We start from the raw sequence: 27,989 nt of genomic DNA, 5'->3' as shown, positions 1-27,989 counted from the left end.
CAATGTTCATGAAAAAGTTTAAATACACATCTGATAATTTTTCAGTTGTTTATTGGAAATCATAGATTTTTTTTTTTAAACCCACTAATTATTTTGTCATACAAGAGCAAAAGTCAAATAATACAAATATTTAACATTTTGGTATAAAATTAACAATATGGAAAAAAGATGCAAACCAACCAAAAGGTAAAAAAATTTTTAACAATAACACTGTGTATAACCATCTTCTATTCAAGTGACCATCCAAGCTGATAGTTTATTTTCCCTTTGTTGACATTTTTAAAAAAGATAGCCCTGCATTTAGAGCACCAAAAAGTTTTTTCCTTCTTTTTTAAAAGGTTGGAACCCTTTTATTTACAAATACTCTTCTCAGTACTTTAAGTGTGATGAGGGAATCATCTAGCAACTTCCTTCTTAGAAAAAAAAGGAAGTGCCTTCATATTTCCTTGAAATTTAAACCTGCTCCATTCTATTCTAAGCAAAAATAAAAAGGACACGGTTCAGAAGAGTTCTTTTAGCAAATAAATAATAGTTTCACAAAAGCACTGCTGTAAACAAGATCACTTTGATGGCCAGAGACACTGATGTTTTCAACCAATGGCAACTTTAAACACTTCCAAGTATAGATACACAGGGTATATATGGCCAAAAGGCAATATATCATTAAAGAATCAACTAATAAAAATTAATTATAAGCCTGTTGCTTGGTCAAATATGCTTTTGTTCTCTACGTTTTTAAAAATTGGTCAGAAAACTTAAACTGTGATGATCTAAAACCCTGCATCTACTCTGAAAGTAACTACAACCTAGAATGTTTGACATTGTAGTTTTGACATTAGTTAAAAATACTAAATTATCTAAGCAATGTAAACAAGCCTCAAATTTCAAAATAGAAAAAAATTAAAATTTCTGTAAACATTAAAAAGCTACCTGCTAAAAATTGTTAAGTATCATCATCCAGTTGTGTATACTGATAAATCTTTTTTAGTTTTGTTTTGCATGTTTTTAGACATTACCTTATTATATGAGACATCTTATTTTCCCTAACAGGTGCCTCTGCTGTCAAAGGTCTTAGAGTGAGTTCAGCCACTGTTGCTGAAGTCATTGTTTTGGCCTTCATATAATCTCCCTAGCAGTAGACACCACCTAATTCTTTCTGTAGTGAAGGGAGGTAGTGTATTATAGCCACATTTTTATCCCGCTTTGTAAAATAAATGTAACTTACTTTATTAGATCTCAGACACATCTCTCTGATTGCAAGGAACATGCAGCTTTAAAAATGGTTTAAACCCCAAACTGGCAACTTTTCCATCACTTTTTTACTGTTTTCAAGTTTGAATTATTTAGAAAATAAAGATCACCTCTGACAGCTATTTGATGAAAAATAAATTGTTTTAGATATTATAACTTTGATGTTTAATGCTCTCAATTTAAAACTCTGAACTTGGAACAAAGTGCTGTGGTTTATAAGACCTCATCGGGGAGGAGTGGGTTAATTTTAGTAATCAGTACAATGATTTAGACACTAAGATTTCATTTTATAAAATTATGGATAAATTTGGCTTGTAATGTTCTCTCTTTCCATTTGAAGTCTCTCCATTATTATATTCCTCTATGTAAACTACATTCAAATAACAACCTTAAACACAGATCAATATTGAATATTTAAAAACCAGTTGAAAACTTCATTAAAATCAGCTTATTTGAATTAACAATGGTTTCTCCCTACAGAAGGACCCTATGAGCAACCAACTGCCCATGTTATGTGTCATTTTCTAATACTTAAAAAAAATCCATTAAAAACATACAAAGTATTAGGGCAGCATTACTCACTTTTCTCAAAGTTCTCATTAAACTTTGAAAAAAGATACCAAAAAAAAAAAAAGGTATTTTAATGACTCTATCACCAATAGCTACATGGATGTGGTAAGAAGTGATGTGTCTGTTTATAATAACATTGTACACATTTTTCTACATCTCCTCGTAAGAACAAGAGACTTTCTTTTACCAGATTCATGTACTTTCTCTCCTATGCTGACCTTTCCCTGCCCCTACTACCTCCACCAAGTGCTGTTTAACAAAAATAAACTTGTTTACCTGGTCTAACAATATATTCATTTCCTTGAAATGTTGTACTATACGTTCATTTGGTATTTTCCAAAAGCAATTATTCTAACATCAAGACTTCTTAATAACGTCTCTACGCCTCAAGTATATAATGTGGCATTACATGAGAACTTGAACTTCCCTTTAGTTTTGTTTTCACTAATAATATAAACCTTTTCTAAATATGAATTCTTTGAAATGAATTTAGGCAATGAAATAGATAAGTGATATTAAACAGCTTCTAGAATCAAAGAAACATTCTGATGGACTAGGCTTTCAAAATATTTGTCTTTCATGCTCATTTTACTTAGGGCATAGACAAACATTTAAAGGTTTTTTTTCATCCAGGTTTGACTCACTGACAGTGAAAACATACAACATTCAAGTACTATTAGATAAACGCAGCCCTACAAGGATATGTGTCCACATAGCTAATTTTACAAAGGAGAATTATCTTCATTAATCTGCAGTATATTTGACCAAAAAAACCTTTTGAAATGGTTTTTACTTTAGGATCTGTAGCATTCTTCCAAAGGTCCTGGAGATCTTGTAAATGTCCATGAGATGTCATCATTTTTTCGTAGATGCAGGGATGATAAGGAGTTTTACCCTCTCCAGAAAAAAACACATGGTACTGTGGTACTATCCCTATTTTATTGGCACAGAGGCCCATGAACACATCGTCTATGTAAAGACTAGAATTAAGTGTCTGTGACGCCTCATAGACTTTGGCAGCTACATCACCCGAGATTACATAGGCAGCTCCAGCTGTATAGTCAGGGTAAGCTGGCCACTGGTACATTTCATAGGACACATAGTATTTGCTGCTTTTATGTCTAATGGGAGGGGCACCACGATGGACACGACCAATCCAAAAGTCTTGAACACCAATTTGTTCTAAACTTTGAAGGTATTCAATCAGATTTGGCATGTGAATAAATATGTCATCATCAGCAGTCATAAGAAATTTGGCATGTGGACAATAGGTATTTGCCCAACTGAACTGCATAAGTAATTTCAGAGTAAGATTGTAGAAAGAATCAACAAAGTCTTGCTGAATTACATCATTGTACATTTGATCTTCCCAAACCAGTTTTCTTTGTAGTTCTTCTCCCTCCAGTGGACTAGGAGTTCCTAAGGCAAACAGAGTTTTGATGTTGGCATTCAGCTGAGACCGAACGTAATTCTCATTGCCCCACGTCTTTCTAATTGCGGAACGTCGATCGTAGTTTTCAGGAGCGGTTTTTACAAACAGTAAAAGGAGGACGTCTTGAGCTTGACACTTTTCCTTGTGGTTAATCAAGTACTGGTAGCGAGGCCCCGCTGAGGTGTGCTTAAGAGACAGGGTATCGTTCACAAAGTCATAGCTATTTATGAGGTATCTGTAAGAATATGACTTCATATGGCTCACAATGTGATTATCGATCGGTTCCCAAAAAAACATGAGGCTCCCTATAAAACAAGTTGCAAATAACTGAATAAACTGCCATTTTTTGACTCTTCTGCCACTAATCAACATTCTCATATCCACTCAAGTCTGTTTTTATTTAGGATAGGCACTGGCTTCTTCGGGACCATAGAACTTCGTATTTCGTAGAGTAGGTGTCCATCTTAATACATGTTGGTCATTAAAAATGGAAAACAGTTTTCTTATTTCACAAAATAGTTTCTTTTAATCCCATTTTTCTGAGATTGTGAAAGAATGGAACACCCTGTAGAACGAGGACACTGGCACGTCAAAATTCTTCCACCCGGGCATCCTTCAGGAAGCGTGGTGGGCGGCCTCATGTGGCTCTCCCATGTGAACATTCCATGCCACCTATCAGAGTCAAGAAGAGAAAAGAATCACAATCACGTGGGTTACTGAGGTGCCAGAAAGACACATATTCCTAATTTCTTAAAACCAAATGTAAGCTGCCCAATCTGGACAAAAGGTGATGAGGCAGTTAGTATTTGGCAGAGGCATATGGCTGTTTATTTTTTTTTTTTAAGGAGGACAGGAAAAGGGAAAAAATTGCTTTACACTGTCTTCCCATTCAGAATACAGAGACCTTTTTCTACTCCCACTCTTAAAAAAATAAAAAAAAGCTTCCCAAACAGCTATAATCTTGTATACTTAAGTTCAAATTTCACAAATGGGTATATTCATGAATAAACTGCCTTGAATATGGTCAGGAGGAAAGTAGATACATAGATGAAGGCAAAATCTTCAATGAAAAGAAAATTCACAGCAGTAAAAATCCATTAAGGCTTGCCCCAGACAAGACAGGAATAAGACTTATTATTATTATTTTTTTTAATTAAGGTTCATAATCAAGGAGTCACAATTTGCTCCTTGAAAGCAAACTCTCAATAATGAAAATTAGTTTGTGAGCCCCAGATTTATACAGCCACCTTCTTTCTGCACTTTTTTATTTGGAAATGCAACAGGCGCATCAATGTAAAATGTTCTAAACTGGGAAGCAACAGAATGTAGCCAACAAGCACTGTCTTTGTAGTCAGGCAATTTGAACACCAATGCTGCCTCAGCCACTTATGGTTTCTTGTACCATATCATGCATCTAACACAGAAATTTGACAAATTGGGGTAAGACCATTTAACTCAAAGTCTTTGTGCAAATTAAATGGGAATATACATGATAAATGAAGGGAAGCAGACAGAAGACAGATCATTACCTAGCACACTAGGGTACTCAAGTGTCATTTCTTTTTATTTTTTTGAGACGGAGTCTCACTGTCTCCCAGGCTGGAGTGCTCCGCCTCCTGGGTTCACGCCATTCTCCTGCCTCAGCCTCCCGAGTAGCGAATAGCTGGTACTACAGGCACCCGCCACCATGCCAGGCTAATTTTTTGTATTTTTAGTAGAGACGGGGTTTCACTGTGTTAGCCAGGATGTTCTCAATCTCCTGACCTTGTGATCTACCCATCTCAGCCTCCCAAAGTGCTGGGATTACAGGCGTGAGCCACCACGCCCGGCCTCAAGTGTCATTTCTAACCCATTCTGTTATCTTCTCCCCTAAAACCTGCTGTTCCTATTTCTCTTTATTTGTGCTTACTGCACTTCTTTCTTTTGTGCCTGAAATCTGGAACACCCCCCGCCCCATCTCCTCCACTTCCGTTATTTAAATATTTAATCCTGTGAATCACTTCAAAATCTCTCTTCACCCCTTCATGTTATCCCCTCTCACCCAGACTAGATGATCCCCTGGCCAACCCACCTTCCACTTACAGTCAGAGTGACTTTGTAAAACTTGGATTTAATCACGAGACGAACTGAGCTTTTTTATCTCCTTCAGAGCCTCTCCACTAGTTAGTGACAAGATGAAGTCTAGCCTGGCTCACAGGACCCTTTAGGATCTGCCTCTCCAGCTATTTGGTCACATCATTTGACAATACCAAATTACTGGCTGAAAGCACAATCACACTTGCCATTTCATATGCCCTGGTCTTTACACCAGCAGTCCTGTGGCCTGGTTACCCTACCTCCCTTGCTAATATCAAGTCTATAGACATCCTTCTCTGGGAAGCCTGAATTGGGATCAACCCATTCCCTGAAAGATGCTTCTCATCTCATCTGTATTGCACCAGCACCTTCTTATACCCCATACAGAGACTTTTTAGGCACGATGTTGTAGACACCCTACACTCAGCATCCAGGTCAGTGTGTGACCCCTGGTAGGCATTCCCCAAATGTTGGTGCAAAGAACCATGCTGGGGGTGGAGCCACTGTTTACTCAAAGTGATGGTTACTGGGGAAAGATTGGGGGTCAGGACGCCTAGCCAGGTGCCACCTCAGATGAGGTCCATGCCATGGCTGCTTACCCCAGGTCCTCTCTTTTCTTCCACCACTGGGACATAGCACCCTCCTTTCTCAAGGATTCTGTCCCCAGTGCTTACCACAGGTAAAACACTTCCTTGGATGGAGAGGTAGGCTGTCTTCCTCAGGGGTGGTACATTAGTTTCCTGGGCTTTGGACAGGACTGACAGGGAGAGAGCTGTGTAGGCTGAGCCACATAGCAAGCCCCAGGCAAAGGCCCTGCTTCATGCCCAGAGATCTGTCCTCAAGTCCCCCTGCCAGTTGACCCCTGATAGAAAACCAACTGCACACACTGAGTGCCCTGCAGAATGGGCCTAGCCTCAGCTGTGACACCTCCATCCCCACTTCAGAGCTTTCGGATCCAGCTGTATTTCCCACCCCCATGATCATTCCACATCAGGGTAGAGGCAAAGGCCAGGTATGTAAAATGTCCAGTGAGGACTAGAGATTAGAGCCAAGCCCCATTCAGACTTTGTCCAGAGATAATCAGTATAGGACACATTTTATTGCTAAGGGCACTGATGTGAAAACTGCACGTACCACTTAGGAAGCCACAGCCAGCATTCTCTTTTTTTTAAATGCAGAGTGTACTGAAAGTAGTAAGAGCAAGAATCATTTTGTGAAACTTTTGGGTTTTATGTGTGTGTGCGTCCAGGGGTGTAATGAGAAATGTGTTACTGTGCTTTACCATCACAAAGGCTGAAGGCCGGGCGTGGTGGCTCATGCCTGTAATCCCAGCACTCTGGGAGGCCGAGGCAGGAGGATCACTTGAGGTCAGGAGTTTGAGACCAGCTTGGCAACATGGTGAAACCCCATCTCTATCAAAAATACAAAAATTAGCTGGGTGTGGTGGTGCACACCTGTAATTCCAGCTACTAAGGAGGCTGAGGCAGGAGAATCGCTTGAACCAGGAAGGTGGAGGTTACAATGAGCTGAGATCATGCCACTGCACTCCAGCCTGGGTAACAGAATGAGATTCCGTCTCAAAAAAAAAAAAAAAAAAAAAAAAGGCTGAAACACTGCTCTAAGGAACAGATCAATATCAGTAATTTCCTCCTTGGACAGGCTGGTCATTTCTGGACTGAATGCTCTAGAGGAAGGTGAGAAAGACATCAGAAAATATCAGTTTCTGATGGTGGCATCTGCCTAAACTTTGCAAAATCACTTTCATTCAGGGGCCCACTTTCTTTCAGTTGCTCTCGCAGCCTTTATCCACAGTGCTCACCCAGATAATGACCATCCTCTGAAGCCTCAAAGCAAGGGCCCTCTGGTCTCCTCCACAATACATCTTGAAGGAACTGGAGGCTTAAAGTAAGGTAATGGAATTCTTGATGGCAGATTTGAAGCCAGCATACACATTTTTAAGAAATCTAGGAAAATTCTCAACTGAAAAGCATCTGCAGTTTCTACTCTAATTGACCCTGCGAAGGGAACAAAGAGGAAAGTAACCTTTGGAATCTCAGGGATCAAAGGGAAAACCAGCTGCCTATTCCTGAGCAGCTGTGTCCAGCAAGCTCCAATGCCAGCTTGCTTTGCATGTCCTAGAGTTGTTTGCAAGTCTGAGCTTCTTGCTAGACTTTCTGCCCACAAGTCCAACTGCTCCCACACCCAGTGTGCATCCATCTGACTCATTAAAGGCGCTACTATCTCTCCAGTGAATCAGGCCTATTACTCACCAGGTTGGTGCGTTGCTGCTACTGCTTATATGGCTACTGTAAGCTGGCAGCTGGTTCAGAACATTCATTTTGTCCCCACCCTCAATATGTATGTTATTTACCTTATTTTCCTGTATTTTTTCAACTGTTCCAAATTGACATTAACAAGTCAAAATGCTTTCTGAAAAATGACAAAAGACCTGTCACAAAGCCAACATCCCACGCTACTTATTCAGCACAGCATGTGAAGTTCTAAAATGAGAATTCTCCCCCTCAGTCGTTTGAATTTTTTAGCCACCATTTACATAAATCGTAACCAGATCTCACTGATAATACGGGAATGATAAGGGGAAGATTTAGGGAAGGTAAAACTCCTCATTTGTATTACACAGCTTCACTTGTATCACAAAAGAACATCTGAATTCCTCCAAATTGAACATAGTCACTAGGAGGCCTTTCCCAGCCTAAATCAAAAGCACTGCCCTCCCCCGGCCTGCCCCCGATCTAAATTCATCAATTACAAGTCAACACTGTTGCGCCCAGCTCCGGCTCTGCGGATGGAGACCACGCACATACAACTGGCACTCACTCTTCTGGTTTCTTACAGCGTCTTAAAGCTTCTCTAAAGCACAGCTTCCAGCTTTCCTATTCAGAGTGCAGGGGAGGGCCCTAGGAAGACGCCCACAAAGCCTGCCGATCTGGTAGAAGAAAATGCTGGGCCTGGCAGGAAACAAAGCAAGCCCAATGCCGAATGCGAAGCTCAGCAACCATCCACAACAGACTGCTGTGGGTGCAGCTTCCTTTGTGTGCCTGCAGCACGGGTCAGTGGCCAATCAACAGGCTAGAAACTCAAGGGTTACCCCTGTTTGGGGCCAGATTTATTGTGTAACCTTGGGCAACCCTCACCTCACTCTGATTCAGTGCTTTAATCTGCAAATCGGGGATGAATATCCATGTAATGTCACTGAGGGGCAGTAAAAATTATAGATGACTTCAGAGCCTGCTGAAAATAGGAAATAGAAAAGCATGGGAGAGAAGAGGACAAAGAATTGCTTGGAAGAAAATATGCAGATATCTCAAATACAACCTGGGTTTGCTTCTATTTGGACTGAGAAGAAGGGACAGGTATTCTTAGTATTATCTTTCCTAATAGAGGTAGTCAGAAGAATAAAGAATAGAAGTAGGAACATCAGAAAAGAGGTGACAGACCCCAAATACTTTTCAGTCTGGGAGCCGTACCCCTCAGTTACTCATAGGAATATTCTTTCACAAGAGAGCTCTTTAAACTTTTTGGGAAGAAACTAGTTAGCACACCCAAAGGTTACAAGTTTCCCTGCAATAATCCCTGATTTTTTTAAACCTTACCCCTGCTATCAACTCATTTCTTTGTGGAGTCTACTTTTGTGATGCTGAGATAATATGTAAAACCTGCTATCCATTTTGAAGTTTTAATCAAGATGGGGAGGTCCACACTTTTAAGTACAAGTTAAACAACCTCAGTCTCCAGTGTTTCAATTAATCCTGTAAGTATATGAGTATTTACTCTGCGAGTTCTTATACCAGTCACAGTGGGAGACCATGAATAAGTATTTTACAGTCTCCAATCTCAAAGCATTTACAGTCTATTTGTGACAAGACTCATAGTTCCCACATGAAAGCATAGTTCCCACAGACAACAATGGACAAATCCTGGTAAGGTACAGTGTGTCAGCACTAATCTGCATGATACCAACCCCAGGCGCAAGAGGAAAGTCTCTGGGACTAGTAGAGAAATCAGTGGGGGCTGGATTAGTCAGGATTTTAGGAGGGCCTGAGGATGACTAGGATTTAGGTGGCTGCAGGAGTAGGAGCAACCTTTGTTTCAGACAAGAACTGCATATGGCAGATATTTGAGAAAGAGCCATTGATTTGAAAGCAGAGAGGTGGGAACCTACTTATGGAGAACCTTAAAAATCAGGTAGAGGAGTCTTAGAGGGTACAGACAGCAGCAGGAAGTCATAGAAATTTCAGGTTTTGTTTGTCATGGTAACTCCCTTGCTCAGTATTTATTAAGTTTGAGCAAGAGGGATTAAACTGGCAATGGTGGTGCAGGGTGAAATGCAGAATGCCTGAAGATCAGGACGCTGGTTTCTCAGGGGCTCGTACTGATGCCGGATGAGGTGAGGAAGGCCTAGTCAAGGGTAGTGGAAGTGGGGAGGAAAGGAAGGCATAAAGAAGGCCCTTTCAAGAAAAAGACCTAGCAGGACCTGATGAATGACCTGGGATGGGGAGTAAAGGAGGAAGAGGAGAAGTGAGAGCTAATTTCAAGCATTACCGACAAGGGAGGGAAAACTGTTTCCTGAGTTAGGAGCGAAGGGGATTGCATTTGATTTTAGACTTGCGTTGAGTTCGAGGGTGATGGAGAGACAATAAGGTACAGATGTCCAGAGGGTAATAATCTAAGACAAGCTAGACAAGACTGGGGAGATCCAGGTGGGTACTCTCAGCATGAAGATGACTAATTTCATGAATGTGGATAAGCTCTCTAGGTGGAGAGAGAGCAATGGGCCTGAAGGAAAAATAAACTCCGGAGAAGGAGAAAAAGGAGGAGTCAATGAAAAAAGGTCTCGTTCATCAGAAAATTAAGATGGGGTTAACAAATGGGTAGAGTGGGTAAGCAGGACAAACAAGGCCCTGGTCTTGGAGCTCTAAGTGGGGAAGAGAGACACTGACCATGTAATTAGGGTTATGCTGGGTGCTACGGGAGGGTCTAAAGATGGACCCTGCCCCACTTGGGGGCTGGTTTGAGGTTGGGGAGGGCAATTTCCAGGAAGAGAAGCAACAGTGAACTGTATTTCTGCATTTTACTTAGGAGACATACAACACACTCAAGTTTAAGGAAACCTTATGATGTGTAGACCATTTTGTTCATGTTGTCTCCCAACACTCAAGACAGCTTAGCAGCCAGGAAGTTGTTTACATGGCTTCACCAAGAACTGCATTTCTTCTGAGACTTCAAATTCCAGGATACTCATTCTATAGTATGCTCACTCCTAGCTGCAACTTCTAAATATTCATCCAGAACCTTCTGCCACCCCACCATGCCCAGCAGTCTCCTGACCTTTCTTCCTCACGCACCTCCCCTGTCTCAGATGCAGAATCATCATCGGACACCTTTGCCCTCCCACCCCAACAACCCCAGACCCCAGCGCCACCCTCCCATCTTCCTGTTCCTACGACACCTCCAGGGATGCAGTGGAAACGGAACTTACCAGGCAGGCAGCGTCACCACAAATGGCACTATCTAGCTTTGGGCAAAGTTTTCAGTGCCGTGTGACTGTTCTTGCACTTGTCCCAGACCTTCTCCCTTTCCTGGTCTCTTCAGCGGCCATGCTAAATCTCCCCTCCCAGGCTCTGTCCCCTCACTCCGAAGACTTCACCTCCTGTCTGCTTCCTAGAGAAAGGAGGAGACATCAGACACACCATCAGCTCCTCCTCCCCTTGTGGGCCGCCTCCTCACAGGCTCCCTAGTTCCCCAACACTCACCATTCCCTCTGTAAACCATACTGATCGGGGCCAGGACTAGAGGGAGACAAGGGAGCCACTTACTTTAGGTGTACAATTTAAGTAGTCAGTATAATAACTCAGTAGTCAGTATAATACTTTGATGCGGTATTTTTTAAAAATCAAAGTTACTGCAAAAAATCCACAATGAACAAAATGTCAAAACTGTAAACCAAGACAGGCTCCAACCCTGTACTTACACAGCCCTGCTTCACCTGACTCCCCTAATCCCTGTCCTGCTGACTGGGACCTGCTGGGGGCTGAATATTGCTGACTTCCACGGAGATGCCTGCATTCTTAGTATATGTATGTATACCAACCTAAAGTATCAAAAAACAATACTAATCCTTAGTAAGAATACTAATCCTTAGTAAGAACTAATCCTTAGTAAGAATTCGTATTGTTTTATACTTTAATTTGGTGTGTGTGTGTATATATATAATATATATACATTCCTCATTCCTTTATATATTTTACACTTTTATTACTTAATATTCATATATATACACATATATATATGAATGCCCACTTCTATTCCTATTTTTTTTAAATGCTGGACATGAAAACCTCCTAAAACGGTTGTCTGAACCATGAATAGATTGTGTTCTACATAGCCGAAAAACACCAATCTAGAATCGAATCAAACCTCTACCATAAAATCATCCTCTCTTACTTCAATTGTTGCCAAAACAAGAACAAACCCAGAAATTCTATATAAGAAGGCAGTATAATTCGATGGAAATACTAATGGATTAGAAGAAAACTAAGAAATTTAATGATTCTGTTCTAGTTCTGGTTTTTTCCTTGCTGGGGAAATAAAATATTGTAGTGAAACCTATATAGAAAACAAGACTGAACTGATAATTTTCATTTTAAAAATCAACTTAATATTTGGAATATCCCCATGAGTCATGAAAATATAATGATCCCTTTCAAAGTGACATGCTTATAAAGCAGGACTAGATGAGGCTCCTCCAGTGAGTCGCAGGTTTTTAAAAAATTCCTTTATATTCTCATGCCTTTATATCTTTTACATTTAAACTTTTATTACTTAATAATTAAGTCCCATGTGGGAGAGTTTTTAGTTCCTGTCCAGACATAACGAAAGGAAAGAAAGATAAAATCTTCTGTACCATCTTTATGCTGCATTTTGTTCTACATTCCAAGTTTTTTTTTCCTGGCTGCTTCTTGTCATCTGTTTCCTATTAAGTATAGCTAGGACCAATCTTCAGAAGCCAAATTACCTCGTTGAGAGCGATCAGGAATAAAAAGCCCCGCACTTCCTGGAAGAGCTATAATTTGATCTGCATAGATTTCTTCTTAATAAATTAGTTACAATAATTGGTGTTAAGAAATATAACTAGTTACTATTTGGTACTAATTGCCTAGTCTATTTGCTCAAGAAGGAAGGAGGCAATGTGAACTCTGAATTTATAACTCACATTTTAAGGTGAAACATTAGATATCTTTGCAACTGTTATATTTCCAATATAAGACCTCTAAAAAAGAAAAAAAATCTACCTAATGGCTGTCTTCGAGTGTTTTTGTGCTGGGACTTTAGCTATATGAAACTTTATTTCAAGCCATGGGCAAAAATTAGAAGCCATTTGGAATTCTTATCCTTCTGCAGAGAATACATTTATAGAGTTAGTTCTTGATTCAGTGTTAGTCCAAAGAGACTTTAAATTCCACTTTAGCAATCATGGCTCTGGGACAGAGGGGAAAGCTGGATAATAAAACCTTCAATGTGAATCCAGGTACAAGATCTCCACCTATGTTAACTAAGCTATATCTTTCTTTATAAGTTAAACATGGGTGTAGATTTGTTTGCTGGTTATGGGGGAAGTAAAGACAGGGAAATTTCAAATGAACAAATGGGTAAAGACAGACCCTAAGTCTTTATTAACGGGACTTGTGGCATGTGATTATAGATTATTCTTCTATTTTAGGGACGTTATATGAAATCAATAATTCCCAGTAACCAGTTTGATTATGCAAAATTTGAAACAAATTTTAAAAAGCTGACATATAAAGGAGGTCTCAGAGAGGTCAAACACTTGCTTTTCTGAGCTTGGCCCTCTGTGCTCCTTCTTGCAACACAGTTGTTTGGGTTGACAGGGGTGCTTGCTCTTTTAAATATAACTCTTGTCAGTTTCTTTCTTGCCTACTTAAGAAACAAACTTCTCCTTTTACCCAGTCTAGCAACCAAGACAGGCTCCAACCCTGCACTTACACAGCCCTGCCTCACCTGACTCCCCTAATCCCTGTCCTGCTGACTGGGACCTGCTGGGGGCTGAATATTGCTGACTTCCATGGACATGCCTGCATTCTTAGTATATGTATGTATACCAACCTAAAGTATCAAAAAACAAGACTAACCCTTAGTGTATATAATTATCATAAACCAATACTAATCCTTAGTAAGAATCAGTATTGTTTTATACTTTAATTTGGTGTATAATGGGTATGTCTACTGTACACCACGCCCTGTTCCAAATGCCTTACAAATATGGTAGCTCTTGAAGCCTGACAACAGCCTTTGAGGAAGAAAGGATCTCCCTCCCCATGTTGCAAAAGATACTGAGGCACCGAGATACCGAGTTAACCATGTAACATCAACAAACTCCAGACCCTGTGGCAGCTTAGAGCAGCTTGTCAGTCCCAGCCCCATCCCTGTGTTCCTCACCTGCCCTTTCTCCCTGGCATGGGCACAGGTTTTCCTGCAGTTCTCATCAGGAGGGGAGGGCAGGGGAGCAGGTGGGCAGGGTCAAGAGAAGCAACCCCAGAGGGATGAGAATTTGCTTCACTGCCAGAAGTTTGAAATCATTTCTGTTTTGCTGCATTTTGTTAGCATTGTTCTTACTTCTTTTACTAACATACTCTTTTTCAAACCTTCCATTTCAGTTTTCCCTCCTTCTTCTTCTTGGTCTCAGTAGTACGAGGCAGTGGGCAGAACTGACCTCATCAGTCTGTGTCCTTTGAGTGTAGTCTTTCATCCACAAAAAAGATTCAGGGACTCCAAGGACGGAGATCCAAAGTCGCAGGAGGGGGAGAAAAAGAGGTGGGGAGGAAGGAAGGAGAGGAGGCAAAAAAGTACCAGAGTCAGGGAGGATGTTTTACACAAGTATTGGGTAAAATGAAAGGCAAGGAGTCAGACACAGACACCATGGCCTGGAAAAGCTGTCATTCTCTAATGAAAAAGCTGTATCAAAACCGTTTTCATGTGTAAAGGCACGGAAAATGTGAAGATATATTCGAAGTCAGCTCATAAAATGACACATAAGAAGTAAACCTGATGAAGAGATGTAAACCAGTTATCCATCATAAGGTAGATGAATAAAAAATACAAGTTCACCTATCAGTAAGAGTAAGAATTATTGCCTAAAATGCATACCCATCCCTTTAATGTGACATAAAACATGCTACAAATAGCCACTACTCCCAACCCCACCCCTGCCACCCCACTAGGACTCCTCAGACACAATGACTGCTTTATTTGAGTCACCAGAAGAACAACGTTCACTCAAGCTAGAATTTTTCAAACATTCTTGAGATTTGTTAGGCTGGCTTTGTCCCAGAAAAACTAAAATACATTTGAAATGTTGCATTGTGTGGGTTGCCTTCATCCACGAATCTGTTATTAGAAACCCATATGCAGTTGGCCCTGTACATTCATGGGTTCCGCATCCTCAGATTCAACCAACTACAGATCAAAAACATTCTTAAAAAAACTGTATGGTTGTGTCTGTACTGAACATGCACAGACATGTTTTTCTTGTCATTATGCACTAAATGATACTGTGTAACAATTGTTTACATAGCATTTACATTGCATTAGGTATTATAAGTAATCTAGAGATTATTTAAAGTACATGGGCCAGGTGTGGTAGCTCACACTTATAATCCCAACTACTTGGGAGGCTGAGGCAGGAGGATCATTTGAGCTCAGGAGCTCAAGGCTATATGCCTCTGCACTCCAGCCTGGGCAACAGAGTGAGACCCCATCTCTAAAAGCATAAAAAGAAAAAAAAAGTACATGAGAATATTGCATAGGTTATATACAAATGATATACCATTTTATATAAGGGACTTGAGCATGCATGGATATGGGGGGGTGTCCTGGGACTAATTCCCCAAGGATACCGAGGGACAACAAACTATGGACCCCAGACCAGGTGCTCTGTGGATGAAGAGCTTTCCTCTGAGATGAGGGAAGCAGGGAGAAGATGGAAATTGGGGAAGGCTTTGTGGGAGAGGTGGCAAATGAGCAGGAGCTAGAACAGAATTCAAATGTGGGTTTGCGGAGGAAAGGAGGAAGACAGCTCAGAAAGAGAAGAAGTCCACAGCCATACCACCCTGAATGCGCCTGATCCTGGCTGATCTCAGAAGCTAAAGCAGGGCTGGGCCTGGTTAGTACTTGGATGGGAGAAAGAAAGGTGAAGGGAGGAATACGGCAGGGAGCATTTCAGCTGGCTTAAAAGGGTGAAGTGGGCTGGGTGTGGGGGTTCACGCCTGTAATCCCAGCACTTTGGGAGGCTGAGGTGGGCGTATCAGGAGGTCAGGAGATGGAGACTATCCTGGCTAACATGGTGAAACCGTGTTAATTTTTGTCTCTACTAAAAACACAAAAATTAGCTGGGTGTGGTGGAGCATGCCTGTAATCTCAGCTACTCGGGAGGCTGAGGCAGGAGAATCGCTTGAACCCAGGAGGCGGAGGTTGCGGTGAGCCGAGATGGCTCCATTGCACTCCAGCCTGGCGACAGAGCGAGACTCTGTCTAAAACAAAAAAAAAGGTGAAGTGGAGGGAGCAGGGAATAAGACATTCCAAGAGAGACTACGCAGGAATTTTTTTAAGCACGTAAGAGAAAAAGTTGTGGCTTGAATGGGGAAATGTCAAATCACTTAGTTTGGCTAGAAGTTAGGGTAAAGGGAAAAGACGGAAAAAAGGAGATCAGAAAGGTTAGCCATGGTTGAATCATAAGAAAAACCAGGATTCAGAAACAGGGTGACGATATAACCCAGTGTCTGCCTGTTGTCCAGTGGCAGTTCCTGTGTTCCATTCTGGACATTGTCTTTAGAAACAGCACTTGATAGAGGGTTTATAACACAGAGGTACAAAAAGTAGAAGATGGTATAAAACGAGGTATGTGTAACATGTTTCTGTCTTGGTGGATCAATGTTTAGTCTAAGTTAACTACCATTTATTAAGTGCCTGCCCTATTCTAGGCATTACAGCGGGCAGCCCTGAAAGTAGGTTAATACCTATATTTAACTAATTCAACAAATATTAACTTATACTGTGTAGTAGGCCATGGACAGGATGCTCAAAAGACTTCAGAGATGTTTCAGGTGTAGATCTTCTATCAAAGGGTCAGTAAATATTCCAGTGCAAGCTGGAATCTGGACCTGATGGAAGTGAAAGAGAGTAAAAAAGCCAAGAGTGTTTAAATGCAAACAAAAGTAGATGTATACTGTGCCTCTCCATTTACTGGTCACATGAGCTCGACTTGTGTCTAAACCATGGACCAGACAGTGTTTTCTGAGGATCATTTGAGATAACTTATTGACAATGTCAGTCCAGATTAGATGTTCCATCTGTGCAAATTTCCTTTCTCTAGAATCTGTTCGTGTAGCTTTACCAGGGTTAGTTCATGGATGGCTGATTTTTTTTTTTCAGGTTTTTTTCTTTTTAGAGTACTAAGCTATACTCATAATATGCTTCTTATCAAAAAACATTAATTAGGTAGGAGTTTTTTAAAATACTGATCTGATGGCTAAGGGCCATTTAACACATCGCAAATACTGTGAGGCAGAAGTATCGCCCCTAATTGACTGAATATGGTCCTTCTCATGTTCCCCATTATTCCATTAATAGAATAATGGTCTTCCATTATTCTTGACAGGAAATAACATGGTTCCCACAAGCACTTAAAATACATTTCAATTAGGATGACACAGGTATAAGATTATACGGTCCTCTAAAGTAAGAGAAGGAAACCTGAGGTGAGTCCATTCTTGAACTTATTTTGCTTAGAGCACTATGAAAAAGTTATAGAAAGTTATAGGAAAGGAGCAAAAGAGTCAAATCTGAAATATTAGGTGGATCTTAGGCTTTTGAACTTGAACTTTTGGGCTTTGTTGCCTACACACTTGGTAGAACATTCTCTTTTGTGGAGAACTGGCTTCTAGTGTTAAAACCTTCTATGGAAGAGAAATCTGAGTAAGTTACATATCAAAGCCAGCATCTGAATTTGTAGAATTAAAATGTTTTTTTAAAAAAATCGCTTTTTCATTCAAATCTCGTATCTCACCTGATCAAGTTTCTTATCCTTTAAATATAAAGATTCTTACATCCCCTATATATATGTAAACTGATACATATTAGTTAGATATTGCATACTGTAAGGAAGGTATTTAATTCTAGATTTACACTGTTCTGGCTACATCTTTGCTCACAGAGATTCCATATCAAAGGGTAGAGCTCTTGTAATAATTTACTGTGCCTCAGTTTCTGGAACACGGACATAATGAATTCCTCTCCTTACAAGGTTATTCTAACAATGAATTAAATGGAATTAAATGAATTAATGGCTATGGAAATATTTTAGAAAAGGCATAATGTATTATAAAAATGCAAAGCTGAGACCTATTTACTTCAGCATATATAAAATCCCCCCAAATAGGGTACATTTTGTTATTCTAAGAGACCATTTCCTTCTGAATTTCTCCCCGTTTCTTCCTGACACCTGTGTTCTGAAATGCAGATTCTAGTGCAATTGGGCCTCAGAAAGAACTTGACCCTTTACAATGTGAGTCACCAAGTGCAATGATTCTAGCCAAAGTGACCCATTTTAAAAGATGACCCATTTCAAAACCCATGAGTTATTATTCAAGCTGTTCTATTTTTGAGAATTAGAAAGTTTTATTTTTGTTTGTTTGTTTTTTACAATCTCACCATTTGAATGTCTTTTATTAAAAGAGAAAACTGATCTCCACTTTAATGAAATACAATATTTCATTTTCTACTTGATGGGGCCTGTACTTTATTTTGAAAATTCTTCTGCACCTTCTGAGTTTTCTCTGGGCAGAGCAGTTATAAGCATCTCTACCTCCTACTCATCCTCATCTCCCACTTTCTCTGGAACAGCTGCTCTGAGCTTTGGCTTGGGCCTTTCCTGTGATAACACTGGTTCTACCTTAAGGTGCCACAGGGAGCCTTGCAGGGCGGGGAAGGGTCAGCCTGAGTCAGCCTCCTCCTCAGAGAGTGCTCAGTCAATGCTCAGAGCGTGTGCAGGAGGAGAAGGAAGAGAGAGAAGGACAAGCAGGTTAAGTACTGAATGGAAAACATTTCGGGTATTGCATTTAGCTTGCTTTAAAAGCAAAGAGTTGGTCCGAGAAAGCAGCTTTCACCTCCTCACTTGTGACCAGATAGAAAATCTACCATAAATTTCTGAGAAAGTTATAACATCAGCTGCTGATCACTAATCACCCTTTCAGCAAGTTCAGGTTGGGATCATTTCAGTGCCACCACTTAATACAACTACCTTCAATCTTCCTTTTCTGGGTCAACTTCAGCTTTTCACATTCCTCTCCCATCCCCCACAGGGACCAGGCAAGGTTTCCCAAAATAAAGGCACAGAGGAACAAATCCAGTTCTGATGGATGTACTTTCATCAGATAATTACCATAAATATGAGCCTCAGGCCACCACCAGCCACTGTGCGGTTTCCACATCAGTGTCCCTTTAACAAGATCCGTAACCTAAGAAAACCCACACTGGCCAAGAATGTACAGGGTGTAGTCAAGAGCCGAGTTGAAAACTGTTACTTTTACCTATATGGTATCCAAGCAAGCAATTGCCTCTGTCACATCAGGATTCAAAATGAAATTAGGCAGAGTCAAAGGAAACAGCGGCCACGACCTCCCCGCCAGAAAGATCTACGGCTCCAGTCTCCCCGCCTGCCCACTTCCCTGTCCCCATTTCCCCCTGCCAGTAACTCGCCGAAAGCGTTACCAGGCTGGCGGTTTCTTCTTTCCAGCCCGACGCGGGCTGTCGACTCGAATTCAGCCCTGCCGCCGGAGGCGGGTGGCCGCAAGCCTGGGGCCCCCGGCCGGCAACTGAATTGGTGGGCGCGGCGTTCGCCTCGCGGCTCCCGCGCCCGGGCCGGTCCCGCCACCGAGGAGCCGGAGCTCCTCAGGGAATGGGACTGCGCCGGCCCCGGGAAGCCACCCCAACCGGAGCTGCCCGGCCCCCGAGCCTACCTGCCGCACCTGGGCGGCGGCCCGGCCTGGGTCCCAGCCGCTGGCCACCCGCGCGGGCAGGCCGGAGGGAACAAAGGCGCTCCGGGGAGGGGGCGAGCCTCCTTCCCCGCCGCGCTTTCGGAGGGCGGGCTGCCGGGGCCCGCGGTGGGAGAGGCCTCCCCGACTTCCCGGCTTCCCGGCGCTGGGCGGTGCGCGGTCCGGGCCAGGGCGGCGGGCCCCGAGCCCGTGTCCATGCCAGCCGCGCGCCCCCGGCCCGAGCGCGCGTTCCCACCTGAAGTCCTGGCGCCACGCGCCGGGCGAGGACCAGCGTGTCCTCACCTCCTAGCCACTCTTCCCCCCCGGAGACCTCGCTCGGTCCGGAGTGGGCAGACTCGGAGCCTCCCGCGCCGGAGACCGCGAACCGCTCGGCCGAGAAGGCGCGGCGGGCGGGGACGGGGCGGAGGGGGCGGCCCGCAGCCCCAGTGCCGGGAGCCCGCGCGGGAGACCCAGGGAGCCCAGCTCGGGGCCGCGGCACGGAGAACGAACCATCCGGGGCCTGGAGACGTATCCCGCTGAGCGGCCAGAACTTTCCCCATTTAGCGATCCGGAAGGGAAGTCAACATTCCCACCCAGAGAAGCCTCGGCCCGCGGAAAGATGCGGCCGCGGCACGGCAGTGTTTTCACCACGTAACTGACCACAGACTAACTCCGCGCGGAACCACCGGCCCGGGGCGCTCCGCCAAGAGGCGGACTGTGTCGGCCTCGCGGGTCCTGAGCCCAGGGCACGCCGCGGTTCCTCCCACACAGGACACTGGTTCTGCCGCGCAGCGGATTAGGGTGGTCTTTTCGTTTCCGAGCGGGAGCTCTAAGGCAGGCTCTCAAGCGGGTCTTGTTAAAAGGTTTCTGGTCACACCACTTATGCCTGGAGCTCTGGGGGCCTCAGTAACAAAGGAAGGAAACTTACAGCAAACTAGGGCTGCACTGCTGCGATCCGTTTCTAAAATACGAGAGGAGGGGGAAACCCCGCCCCAGGCCAGCTTCCCAGTGACTTTACCTCCAAGTCTAGCTTCATTTCAAGGGCAGTTTAGAGCGAAACTCACCAAGTCCAAGCCCAGCTCTTTAAATGTCCAAATCTGAGGTCGGCTTTCCTTCCTGCATCGGAGCAAAAGTCGCTGGTCTCAAGAACAAAACTTGCGGGCTTTAAATCTTGGGCGAAGACTGGACGGGCAGCGCTGGACTGGGCTCGCTTCCCCGGCGGGATGCGGGCTGGATGCGGGCGGAATGGGGGCCGGCCCGGGCGGGGGCGCTAGGCTCCTAGCCGTGCGCCCCGCACCTCTCGGCGTCACGGCCCGAACCCGGCCCAGCCCGCCAGACCGCCACCCTCCCGGCGCGTAGGTGAAGGTAATGGGCCCCGCCCCAGTTTGTACTTGTCTGTGGATGAGAATTCCAGGAAGTGTTTCCCTGCCGCTCTTCAGTTAATTGCGATCACTTACTTAAATGGCCAACTGGAAGCCAGAGTGCACATGAATGTCCTCTTTGAACTTCAGAATACTTCCTGCAGGTAACCAGACAATATCGAGAGATGCGGGCTTCTACTCAGGGAGAGAGATTATGAATGAATCCTGTATGCGCTTGGTTTCTTGTTCCCCGCATGTTGTTAGACATCTCCCTAAAGCTACAAAACATTTAACAGAGATAATATTTTGAGCGATTCTGTTATTGTACCTATTTCAGAACATGATAGAAAAGCAAAAGATTAATCCAAATACTTTAGTAAAATAAAAGCTTTGAGTTTGTCATAAGAGGAAGAAGACAGGTAATGAGTTAAATGTATGACTGTTGAATCAGGGTTTAAAACAGTGGGGCCAGCAGGCACGGTGGCTCACACTTGTAATCCCAGCACTTTGGGAGGCTGAGCCGCAGAAGGATTGCTTGATCCCAGGAGTTAGAGACCAGCCTGGCCAACACAGCAAGACCCCGTCTCTAAAAGAAAACACACACACACACAATGAAAACTGTAAACATTGTACTTGTTCATTCAAACTAGATTTTTAGAAAGTTTTTAAATTGCTTTCCTTAAGCCGGTCAGCATCTTTTAAATCATGCAGTTCTTTTCATATGCTACCTACAGAGGGCATGGCTCAGCACCTCCCAGACTGTGGCACTGCATGTACGTCAGACCATAGACAGAAATATTTACATATGTGATTTGCAAAGGAGTCACTGACAGTGACCCACAAATAAGCTGATTCATTATTAATACAGCACTAATCACATACCTTCTGTAATAAAATGCTGACTAAAATCCCACATGCATTTCCCCCAGCCATCACAAGTGTATGTTGGATATCTGTGCAAATATTCAATTACAATTATATTCCTTTCAGATCATTTGGAACTAGGTCCATGTGTCAGGATACATATGTTCCACATACATGAGCACATAGAACTGTACCCACGAGAAATACAAACTGACCAAAACCGTGATAGACACACATAAAAATCACATATTCATGTCATACTAGATACAGATAAACATACCAGATAGATAAATGGTTTCAAAAGTATGTCTGGAAATTGGAGATACAATGCAAGCTTTTTGGTGGTAGGGAGAGATGAGAGGGTGTGAAGGAGAGATGGGCAAGGTCAAGTAGTCCCGAATGCCCACCCTGGGATCCACACAAGCTCAGGTCACACATGGGAGGGGACAGGGAAGTCCCCTTTGCTTGTTTGGAAAGATTTCCTAGAGCAGCATGGCTTCCTGTCCCACCCAGAGAGAGGGGAAGAGAATGACAGATTTGATGGTATTGATGGTGTTATGCTCAGTTACTTTTATCAAGAGGGAATACATGAAGATGTTGAGATGTGTTAGAAATAAACTTAGGTAATAATGATGCTGACTTGGCCATCAGGAAGAAGGAGGACCGTGTTGGCATGCTTTCCTTATCCAAGTAGCAGCTGGTAAGCAGAGAGCCCTGTGATTAGATCTATACATGACTTTGGAATGACCAAAATCTGCATGTTAGACTCAGCAGGGATAGATAAGGCACAGAAAGAGCAGAGGAGTAGCAGATTTAGGAAAGGGGATTGGAGAGTAAGGCAATACATGCATCATCAGTAGTGGAGAGGGAAGACTAAACCTGAGTGCAAGAGAACCTGGGAGATGGTGGGAGCAACAGGGAGGGGCCCAAGGAAGAGACTAGTGTTACTAAAATCATGAAAGGAGAAGCAGGTCTGATCACTGAGTGGCTTAACACAACTGAAGCATAGCAGCACAGTGTCAGGCTTGACCTGTTTCACGAAATTTGTCTTTCCGGATTCTCTTAGACCAGATTTCCTCACAGGCCCTATAGGGAACCTGTCCTGTGAATTTGAACACAGCGCGGGCCATGTATTCTGAAGCAGGCCAGTGTTCATTCAAGGCCTGGGCTGTTAGAGAGACTCTGGCTGGATCCTGACCTGGCTTCCTACACAGGAGCTGGCAAGTTACCAAACTTCTGTGTGCCCACAGTAATGCCTGCCTGCAAGGGTGGGTGAGGATTAGTGCAATCATAGTGATGGGGGGAGTGCTGAGCTCAGAGCCTGGGCTATCTCGATGGGGTGGATGAATGGTCGGCATCCTCAAGCCCACCACAGGCTGCAGAAAGCTCCTCTCACCTGGCAGAGGTGGGCTCATGCTGTGTCCTATCATCGTGCTGTAAAGGATCTGCTGTGTTTCACACCTCTGGGAATTTCATTTCTGTTGATACAGCATCATCATTCAAACAACGCTCTATCTCCTTGGGTCCGCTTCCTCTTTCGCTGCTCACCGGCCACCTCCCACCACACACAGCCTTTCTTGGTGTTCTTTTCTCTCCACACTTGCTCCTTGCTGATCTCACCCATTGTCTTTAATCTTGACTTACACTTCTTTCTTTTTTTTTTTTTTTTTCTTTTTTTGAAACTACGTCTCACTCTGTCACCCAGGTTGGAGTGCTGTGGCACGATCTCAGTTCACTGCAACCTCTGCCTCCCAGGTTCAAGTGACTCTCCTGCCTTAGCCTCCTGAGTAGCTGGGATTACAGTTGTGTGCCACCACACCTGGCTAATTTTTTATATTTTTGGTAGAGATGGGGTTTCACCATGTTGGCCAGGCTGGTCTCGAACTCCTGATTTCAAGTGATCCGCCTGCCTCAGCCTCCCAAAGTGCTGGGAGTACAGGCATGAGCCACCACTCCCAGCCCACCCTGATTTATATTTCTAACCCAGATTCTCAGCTTCAAACTTAAGTGCCTTTGGGTATGTCACATCAGTCTTTAGCTTAATATGTCTAAAATGGGATGTATAAATACGGGATTGGGAAATGGTTAATGGACAGGACTTGAATGCCCCGAAAGCCAGAATCCTCCTTCTTCTCACCAGTGACCCAGCCCAGGGTGTTATGTGTCAGTAACAGTTGGCAGTATTTTGTCACTGTATAAGTTATATGTCTTTTGCCTCAACTGGCTGCGGGGAGGGGAAAAAAGTTGTATGTCTGTTTTGCCAACTACTTTGAAAGTCTTCAGATCTCTTGTGGGTGAACACCATGTCCTGCTCTTCTCTGAGTCCCTCAAAGACCCCCCCCCATCTCCTTGCCACTCCCACAACAATTCCTATCACAGAATGAATGCCTGGTAACTGCAGGTTGAATTGAATTTTTGCATAGCACTTCCACACTCATCAGTTATTCAAACTTCTGTTCCAAGAATCCCATCCGTAGTACAGTGGCCCTGTGTACTTCTCCTTTGATGCCACCAAGGCCCAAAAGCTGACCCTGGAGGCACACTAGCCCTTTCCTGCAGTTCTTGCTACTGCTTCTGTGGCCTGGCGCCCTTCAGCAACCTCCCTCAATTCCCGGGCCTCTGCAGTTTGATGAAATCGTACTAGGTACACCCAGAACTGGAAGATGAAGCAAACTGACAGCACAAGGAGGCACTCACCTGCAGGCCATTCTGAGAACCCAGTTTCTTCCATTTTCTTCTCCTCTGCTTGGGGGAGGGGTCTCCTGGGACTGATCAGCTCCTTCACACCAACACATAAGGAAATCTCTTATGTGCCATCTAACACTCGGTGGGACCTCTCAGACACAGGGACAGGGATAGTCTTGGAGGGGCAGGCCCTGCTGGCTGGGACCCTCCCTGGTCCAGTAGAGCTGTGCTGTCAACCCTCCGACAGCCCCTGTGAAAATGGCCTGATAGCAGTCCCTGGCAGTGAGTCTGTCAGCGTGTCTTCTCCTTTTCCCGGCAGCAGATCAGACACACGCTCCACACTCCCGGGAGCATACAGGGTTCTGTGCAGGTTCCAGAGGCAATCATTTGTGTTGGGAATTTTGCACTTAGGTTTGGTTGTACTAATATTTAAGGAACAACTAAAATGTAATTTTCTTTTTAAAAAAATATACATTTTTTTCTGAGACAGGGTCTCGCTCTGTTGCTCAGGCTGGAATGCAATGGCTGGTCACGGCTCACTACAAGCTTGACCTTCTAGGCTCAAGCAATCTTCCTGCCTCAGCCTCCTGAGTAATGGGGACTACAGGTGCACATCATCACACCCAGCTAATTTTTTTATTTTTAGTAGAAATGGGATTGCTCACTATGTTGCCCGGGCTGGTCTTGAATTCCTGGGCTTAAGCGATCCACCCACCTCTGCCTACCAAAGTGTTAGGATTACAGGTGTGAGCCACTGCACCAGGTCTAAAATGTAATTTTCCATTTCCCATTTTTAAATACTTAGTAATTACTAAGTGCTAATTTCCTGCTTTACAGAGAGTACGTGGTTCAAATCCCACTCAACCAATTTCCAAAAGGCAGTTAAAAGTCTTCCTAGGGTTTACATTGAGTAGTCTTTAATATAAGTAGACTATTAGATAAAACTTGCTATCCTGGGATTTTCCTTATAGCAGTACTTCTAAAAAGACAATTCTAAAGTCCATGATAAATTCATGTGATCTGAAACCATATACATTTCATGAATCAGTCTTGGTGGTCTGATGGTCCAAAGTTGTAAAGCCCAATATTAATACCTAATTGGCTCTGCAGATTTAGGGCTAAGGAATCCTAGGAAAGATTTCTAGGATTCCTCTGAGAGGAATTCCTCTGAGAGAGATGTTGGCATCATACTTAATAAATAAGTGAACCCTCTTGGGAAAAACAGGGATCTATTAGAATAATAGAATATCTGCTGCTAGATAAAGACGCAAATAGATCTGCGTCTTTTTGCACAGGGGCAAAAAGAGGCACGGGGAGGGAAAAAGGGGCACAGGGCAGGGAAAGTAGCATGTGTCTTCTCAACATTTTCGGCTCTTTGACTGTTTCATAGGCATGCTTTTTATCTTTGGGAATTTCCTTTTTGCAGTAGATTTCCTTTTGTTTTCATGAGGTAGAAGCTCTGGGTGCAGTTGACCCTTGGTATCCATGGGGAATTGGTTCTGGGACCCTTGTAAATAACAAAGTCCACAGATGCCCAAGTCTCTTATGTAAAATGGTGTAGTATTCGCATATAACCTATGCACAGTCTCCCATATACTTTAAATAATCTCTGGATTACTTATAATACCTAATATAATATAAATACTATGTAAATAATTGTTATACTGTATTGTTTTTAAAATTTGTATTATTTTAATTGTTATAGTGTTATTATTTATTTATTAATATTTTCTTTTTTTTTTTTTTTTTTTTTTTTTGAGACGGAGTCTCGCTCTGTCGCCCAGGCTGGAGTGCAGTGGCGCAATCTCGGCTCACTGCAAGCTCCGCCTCCCGGGTTCACGCCATTCTCCTGCCTCAGCCTCCCGAGTAGCTGGGACTACAGGCGCCCGCCCCTGCGCCCGGCTAATTTTTTCTATTTTTAGTAGAGACGGGGTTTCACCATGGTCTCGATCTCCTGACCTTGTGATCCGCCCACCTCGGCCTCCCAAAGTGCTGGGATTACAGGCGTGAGCCACCACGCCCGGCCTATTAATATTTTCAATATGAGGGGTGTTTAATCCACAGATGTGGAACCTATAGAGACGGAGGACTGACTATAATTGTTTCACAATTTCTTTTCTTTACTGAAGATTACTGAGTTACTTGGATACTCCTGTTGGGATTACTACCAGTAGTACTCTTTCTTGGGAATTGAAGTAATGAGGTTTTCCTATCAGCTGTATTCTAGGAATCTCCTTGCTGTGCCAGACATCTCTGACACCACGTCTTGTTATATTTGATTGCAGATGTGCTTCTGAACCAGAGGATTGAGATTTCAGCCACATTCCTCAAATCCCAGGCATACATAGATAATGGTCTGAGCCAGCCCTTTTTCTGTAACCTGCTTCTCTGTGTCCTTGCTGTACAGGCCCTGTCTCTCAAGGAGACGAGTCAGAAAAGTGGGCACTGTTTCAATGGACTGACATTCATGCTCGACACATCAGTTCCCCTGTCACTGTTAGATAAAACTTGCAGGCAGTTTGACCTCAACCAAGTCAGTGCTCAGAGCCCTGATTTGCTCTTCTGTGAAATGAAAATAACAATTAGTACCTACTCTTGTCCACAGAATTGGCATGCATCCTATAAATCTATCAACCATCCATTCAATTAACACTTATTGAGAATTCACTTGCTTGCAAGGCACTGGGGCCAAGGATGAATAAGATAGGACATCTGCCCTAGAGGAGCTCTTGTTAGGGATTTAATGGATCAAGTAAGATAATGAACACATTAAAAACAAAAAAACAAAAACAACCTTATTTCGTGCCCATTGGGTTAGCTATTATATTTTTTTCTTTTTTCAAAAAAAAAAGAATGATAATCTAAATGTTGACCAGAATGTGGAGCAATTAGAACCTTTGTGCACTGTTGGCAATATAAAAGGTGCAGCTGCTGTGGAGGGTGTATGGCAATTCCTCAAAAAAGTTAAAAATAGAATGATCCTATGATCCAGCAATCCCACTTCTAGGTATATGCCCAAAATTGAAAGCAAAGACTCAAACAGGTACTTGCACATCAAGGTTCATAGCAGCATTATTCACAATAGCCAAAAGGTGAAAAGAACCCAGGTATTCGTCAACAGAAGAATGGATAAGCAAAATGTAGTGGATGCATAAAATGGAGATATTCAGCCTTAAAAACGAATCAGATTTTGATAAATGCTACAACATGGATGAACCTTGAAAGCATTATGCTACGTGAAATAAGTCAGACACCAAAGGATGAATATTGTATGATTCCACTTATATGAGACACCTAGAATAGGAAAATTCATACAGAAAGTAGAATAGAGGTTCCTAGGAGCTGTGGGGAGGTGGAGAATGAGGTCATGTTTAATAGGTACAGAGATTCAGTTTGGGATGCTGAAAAAGTCTGGAAATGGGTAGCGGTGATGGTTATATAACATCGTGAATGTACTTAACACTACTCAACTATACACTTAAAAAAAGGTTTAAATAGTAAATTTTATGCATATCTTACCACAATTTAAAAAAACTTTATAATACCTAAAATGCCATACAAATGCAAGCATTGTTAAGTTGAATTAAGATTAATGGGACTGTTTATGATCAATCTCTTAAAGTGCTATATGCATAAAATTACATTATCATTATTTATTGTGTGATGTTGAAGAACATCTAT

General features: G+C 43.0%; 2 protein-coding genes and 1 long non-coding RNA gene across 14 annotated transcripts in view; 2 read left to right on the top strand and 1 right to left on the bottom strand.

Annotated features, from left to right (window-relative positions):
• MCF2L2 (MCF.2 cell line derived transforming sequence-like 2) overlaps positions 1 to 27,989 on the top strand; it is a 253,443-nt gene that overhangs the window by 162,866 nt on the left and 62,588 nt on the right. The window lies entirely within an intron of this gene.
• On the bottom strand, positions 35 to 20,745 carry B3GNT5 (UDP-GlcNAc:betaGal beta-1,3-N-acetylglucosaminyltransferase 5). Of its 9 annotated transcripts, none has more exons than XM_028843887.2 (3): positions 20,463 to 20,729; positions 10,830 to 11,011; positions 35 to 3,925 (listed from the first exon to the last, which is right to left on the bottom strand). In XM_028843887.2, the coding sequence occupies exon 3, from the start codon at positions 3,629 to 3,631 to the stop codon at positions 2,498 to 2,500; it is 1,134 nt and encodes a 377-aa protein (XP_028699720.1). In that variant the 5' UTR covers positions 3,632 to 3,925; positions 10,830 to 11,011; positions 20,463 to 20,729; the 3' UTR covers positions 35 to 2,497. The 9 variants fall into 9 exon arrangements, with proteins under 9 accessions (XP_028699720.1, XP_077847868.1, XP_001106314.1 ...); XM_077991742.1 differs by lacking the exon at positions 20,463 to 20,729 and adding an exon at positions 20,059 to 20,309; XM_001106314.5 differs by lacking the exon at positions 20,463 to 20,729 and adding an exon at positions 19,702 to 19,804.
• LOC144339059 (uncharacterized) lies at positions 13,292 to 27,098 on the top strand. The gene is made up of 2 exons (XR_013413693.1): positions 13,292 to 15,413; positions 26,373 to 27,098. It is a non-coding gene; the product is annotated as an uncharacterized LOC144339059 (long non-coding RNA).

The sequence above is a fragment of the Macaca mulatta genome, chromosome 2 (assembly GCF_049350105.2).
Source record: "Macaca mulatta isolate MMU2019108-1 chromosome 2, T2T-MMU8v2.0, whole genome shotgun sequence".
Taxonomy (NCBI): Eukaryota; Metazoa; Chordata; class Mammalia; order Primates; family Cercopithecidae; genus Macaca; species Macaca mulatta.
Note: the sequence above shows the minus strand (reverse complement) of the source record. Positions and strands in the feature narration are given on the sequence as shown.

Excerpts from the sequence above, each read along its gene's own strand:
- B3GNT5 (XM_028843889.2), bottom strand. The coding sequence starts at position 3,631 with ATGAGAATGTTGATTAGTGGCAGAAGAGTCAAAAAATGGCAGTTTATT.